Source organism: Microtus ochrogaster, chromosome 4 (genome assembly GCF_000317375.1).
Source record: "Microtus ochrogaster isolate Prairie Vole_2 chromosome 4, MicOch1.0, whole genome shotgun sequence".
Lineage (NCBI taxonomy): Eukaryota > Metazoa > Chordata > Mammalia > Rodentia > Cricetidae > Microtus > Microtus ochrogaster.
In genome coordinates this window covers 2,555,267-2,561,030 of record NC_022011.1, presented here as the reverse complement: position 1 = coordinate 2,561,030, position 5,764 = coordinate 2,555,267, and the positions used below count along the sequence as shown (strand labels likewise).

The 5,764-nt window shown below is 38.7% G+C and overlaps 1 protein-coding gene across 1 annotated transcript in view; it reads right to left on the bottom strand.

Annotated features, from left to right (window-relative positions):
• Anapc10 (anaphase promoting complex subunit 10) overlaps nucleotides 1-5,764 on the bottom strand; it is a 52,256-nt gene that overhangs the window by 45,325 nt on the left and 1,167 nt on the right. The window contains exon 3 of the mRNA XM_005345394.3: nucleotides 861-951. Coding sequence (XP_005345451.1) covers nucleotides 861-951 — 91 coding nt within the window. The remainder of the gene's footprint in view (nucleotides 1-860; nucleotides 952-5,764) is intronic.

Genomic DNA, 5,764 nt, shown 5'->3' with positions numbered 1-5,764 from the left:
ACACACTGCAGTGACGACAAGGAGAGCACACACTGCAGTGACGACAAGGCTGACTAGTTTTCATAGTCAACAATCCCAAAGACTAGACAAACATACAGGAGGTTTCCTATCTCCAAAATAGTAGTCATTTTAAAACTAAGCTTACAGATTCTATGTTGAGTACAAATATCCTAATTACCTAAATTACCTAAATATCATACCTAAGGAACTTACAAGCATCATATATTAAGACATATTACCAGGGTATAAAATAATTTTTCTGACTCTACCTCTTAAAATCGAATCATATTATGTGAGAACCATAAACATAAAGTATCAGCAGAAATGTACAAAGAGGACTAAGGAGATGACTCCATGGGTAAAGTGCCTGATCACAAGCCTGATGACCTGAGTTCAGATCCTAGAACACACTTTAGCCTTGAGGAGGAGGAAGGAGGAAAGGCAGAGAGGTGGATTCCTGAACCTCAATGGCTTAGCCAAAGTAGTGACCTGAATTCAGGTGCACTGAGAGACCCTGTTTCAAAAAAATAAAGATGCAGACCAACTGAGCAAAGTATGCAACATCAACCTTGGGCCAATGCATGCAAATTCAACAGTGTACATGTGCACCCCTACAAACACACCCACATCACACAACACATGTGCAAGCACGCATGCATGGAAAAGAGAAATACATAAAGGGTAGGGCAAAATTCACTGAAGTCGCTTGCAATCTGGATGATAATAATAATAATCTCTAAGACTTAGAGTCTAACAGTAGTTAAGTACATTTCAATCTCTATATTTCCTTAAATTTTATGTAAACGGTTTCCTTATCCACTTATAACCCACAGTATATAAAAAAGTAAAAACTGTATTACCTGAATTGGATGTTCACTAAATGAGGCTGAGAGCCATCAGATTGCCAGTAAGTTTCTAGATTGTCATCTCGTAATTGGTCCACACCAAACCCTAGAAACAGTGAAAATGGCAATAAATTTCTATGAAAAAGTTATATGTTTAAAACATAAAATTATACATATTTGTCCAGAAATTTTGATAAAGACTTTATCAAAATATAAAACTTAACCAAAACTCTTTCACTCTTTCACTCAGATCTCAGCTCAAGAAATACCACTGCTGGCTGGTTGTGTCAATCACTGTCAGAACGCTTGTTTCTTATATGTGAGGCCCTGGGTTCAATCCCCTTGACACACAGGACAAACATTTTGAGTGGCTGTTTTTTTTAAAAGGCATCTCTGGGGATAAAGTCCTTATTTTCTCAAATCCAAATTCTTCCCCTTTTTATAAACTAATCATAAGAATGATCATCCTGTGATAGCCTTTAGAAAAGGCAGATTTGAGCAGGCTCATTATCCCTTCTTAGCTTTTTGCTACTTTTTAAGTTCCCTAGTAAAGATAACTAAATTTCATGGTTCTTAAGAGACTCCTTGTTAAACAATCTATTGAGTTAAAGGCTTCTTCTACTTATTTCACTTTGGCTATATTTTTCCCCTGTTTTACAATTTTATTTCTATCTTATCTCAAAGAATTTCATAAAGTGGTATTTAGTCTTAAGCAAAACAAGTATTAAACAAAAATCTTTAACTCAAGACTAATTTGAAATTTGCTTCTAAGACGTTACTTATTAAAGTATAATGGGAAAAACAAATAAGCATAATCTTTTGAGAACTGATCATTCTGGACCTTTTCTCTAGGACACTGAGTATGATTACCAGCTTCCACGTCCACATTTTTTCTCACGAGCAGAATGTATTATGAGCATAAATTCACATGCTGATGTCACGTCTTTCTTAAGTGTCCAATGTGATTATTGTATCTGAGTTGTCTTAGTCAAAAAAGACTTTAAGACAATGGCAGATCTGTTTTAATGGCTTTGACAGGCATTATGTACCCAGGTAAAGAACATTATTCAGAGGGAAAAAACTTTCATAAGTCATAACAGGCTCAGTGGTTCTCTTTTTAAGGTTCTACTGCTTGCAGACACTAGAAGAGGGCACTGGTCCTATGAAGTGAGAGTTAGAGGTGGTTGTGAGCCTCACAATACAAAATGGCAACTGAACTCAGGTCCTCTGGAAGAGAGCAAGGGTTCAACACTTGAGCTCTCTCCAGTTGCAGCGGTCCTACAGTGCGGCCCTGCACCTGCAACATCACTCTAGAGCTCTACATCAGCAATTCTGAGAGCCTGCCTGCCTCACTCAAAGTATGTTTAAGGAATCTTTTGGATGATTCTGGTGTGTGCTAAGATGTCACAGCTACTTCTCTAAGGTTGCACTTCTTATACTTGTCTTGGCACTACTCATTTTTTGGACTCATCAATGCCTTGTTATGAGGTCGCTGTCCTGACCTCTACTTAGGTGATGCCCAGAAAACAACAACTCTCCCTCCTTCCCATGGTCATGATGACAGTCAATAAATCTGCAGACACTGCTAAAGGATGGGGCTAGGGTATGAGCAATAAAATCATCCATAAGTAAAAACAACTGTCCCAAGGCAAAAAGAAACAACATTCTTTTGGTTATGGTTATTGTTTAGTAAATACTCACTTTTTTTCTCTTGGCCATCCTCGGGGGTATATGGTCATATTTGGATTAAGTCCAGACTGATTTGAGTTCAACACAATGTGAAAGAATATGACATAAAGCTGCAGTTTTAATGTGTTTGCAAGGTCTTAATTAACCCTTTAAAAGTCTCTACCACACTAAGAGAGCATGTCTGGATCCATAGGGCAGACACCATTCATTACATGAAAGATATATTTTAAGTGTCCAAGCCATTTTCTTCTTAAGCATCTCTAGAAACACAATTACTTTCAGACTGGATAGGGGGTTACTGTAACTCAGCCACATGCCTTGACTTTATCAGATGTGGTCTTACACACCCTTAATCCTAGAACTTGGAAGGCACAGGCAGGCAGGCAGTGTGTGTGTTTGAGGCCAACCTGATCTACTAGAGAATTTTAAACCAGCCAGCACTACATAGTAAGACCCCATCAGAAAGACAGACAGACAGACAGACAAAAATATAGCCTTCGTAAAAGAATTCATCTATAATTGTATCCTACAACTGTTTACAGTTCAGCTAAACAAAACCAATGAGCTTTCTCCTTGTACTTAAAATCCAAATTCTTTTTCTTTTTTTTTCCCCTTTGGTTTTCTGAGACAGGGTTTCTCTGTAGCTTTGGAGCCTGTCCTGGAACTAGCTCTTGTAGACCAGGCTGGCCTCGAACACCTGAGTGCTGGGATTAAAGGTGTGCACTACCAACACCTGGTTAAATCCAAATTCTTTGTGTGTGAAAGCATGTTTTATGTGTTCATGCATATATGTGCACACGCACAGACCAGAAGTTGATACTAGGTATCTTCCTCTATCACTTTCTACTTTATTTTGAATGCATATGTATTTGGGTGTATGTATGTACACATGGGTGAAGGGTTACACAAAAACGTAGAAGTCAGGCATCAATGTTAAGAGTTTTACTGTGAGGTTTTGTGTGTCAACTTGACACAAGCTAGAATCATCAGAGAGAAAGGAGACTCCATGTGATCCAGCTGTAAGGCATTTTTCCCATCTAGTCATCAATGAAGGAGGGCCCGGCCTCTGGTGGGTGGTGCTATATCTGGGCTGGTGGTCCTGGGTTTCATAAAAAAGCAAATTGAGCAAGGCCTGGAAAGCAAACCAGTAAGCAGCTTCTTTCCTTGGCCTCTGCATCAGCTTCTGCCTTCAGGTTCCTGTCCCGTTTCAGTTCCTATCCTGACTTCTTTCAGTGATGAACAGTGATGTGGAAGTAGAAGCCAAATAAACGCTTTTCTCTCCAACTAGCTTTTTGGTCATGGTGTTTCATTGCAGCAATAGAAATCCTAACTAAGACAGGTGTCTTGCTCAATTATTTTCTTCATTATTTTATAAGATAGTGTCTCTCACTGACCCTGGAGCTCATCAAGTCAGCAAGACTATCTGGCCAGCAAGTCCCAGGGATCCTCTTATCTCTGCCTTCCAAGCCCTGGAAGTAGAGGCACCCCTGACACACCAGGATTTTTACATAGGTGCCAGGGATCAAAACTCAAGACCTATAGCCAGAGAGGCGGATCAGCAGTTAAGAACATTTGCTGCTCTTGCAGAAGACACAGCTTCAGTTCCCAGCATCCATGTGTCATATTCATTTATAACACCAGTTCCAAGGGATCCAATGTGTCCCAGAGGCATCAGGCACACACACAGTGCATACACATACATGCGGGCAAACAATCATATATATAAAATAAATTTAAAAAAAGAAAAAGAAAAGCTCACTGGGCAGTGGTATACACCTTTAATCCTAGAGTGCTCCGGAGGTAGAGATAGGTAGAGTGAGTTCGAGGCCAGCCTGGTCTTCAAGAGCTAGGTCCAGGACAGGCTCCAAAGCTACAGAGAAACCCTGTCTCGAAAAAGAAACAATGATAATGTTGATGATGATAATGGACTATGATGTAGAAGTGTAAGCCAAATAAATAACCCTTTCTTCCCCACTTTATTTTTGGTCATAGCATTTCATCATAACAATAGTAACCCTAAGTCAGAAACTATGCCAAGAAAAATGACCAGGTTTCAATAACAGCAGTAACAACTGAAGATCACTGCAGTTATGTCAAGCTGATTTCCCACAGAATCAGTGAACTGACAATAAAAAAAGGAACATTCTACCAACACCTACAATAGCAAAACTCACAAACATACTACATTGTGTAAAAGAAGCCAGACTCAAAAGTTTCCATACTATAGGACTATATTCATAATAGAATTCTTCAGCTGGGTAGTGGTGCCTCAGGCCTTTAATACCAGCTCTCGAGAGACAGAGACAGGCAGATCTTTGAAAATTTTACACTGATCTTTTTTTTAAATTATTACAGAAAAGAAAATGCCTATCAAATTAAGGGTTAGATAAATGGGAAGAGATACACACATATCCTACCATGGCACATACTAGCAAAAGACATCGACTCCAAGAATAAAGAGAAAAATATTAAATGCTTCCAGAAAGAACAGCAAGCATAAAATGTGAATTAAACAACTAAATAACAGCAAAAATGGCACAGGAGGAGGAGACAGTCTTATAAGAAACTTAAATCTAGGGCTGGAGAGATGGCTCAGAGGTTAAGAGCACTGGCTGTTCTTCCAGAAGTCCTGAGTTCAATTCCCAGCAACCACATGGTGGCTCACAACCATCTGTACTGAGATCTGGCGCCCTCCTCTGGCGTGCGGGCATACATGGAAGCAGAATGTTGTATACATAATAAATAAATAAATCTTCAAAAAAAAAAAGAAACTTAAATCTAACAAATATTAAAAATCTTATTAGTATTAGTAATGCAATTGGATGAAAACTACACAATAAATGAAAACCCAGTTCATTAGAATTAAAATAAAATATCTACACACACACACACACACACAAAAAAAAAATTAAAGGTAGTCCAATACATAAGAAAATTATTAGTAGGTTGGGCAATGCCTTTATTCCCAGCACCTGGGAGGCAGAGGCAGCCAGATCTCTGAGTTGAAGGTCAGCCTGGTTTACAGAGCAAGTTCTAGGACAGCCAGGACTACACGGAGAAACTCTGTCTCAAAAATTAAAAAAATAAATAAATAAATAAATAAAAAAGCCAAAAGCCACGTATATATAAAATAAAGAAAATTATAAGTAATTATTATCACAGCATCCAAGTTTTGTTTTGCTTTACCTGGTTTGCACGAAGAGAGTGACCAAACAGCTTTACCTGGTTTG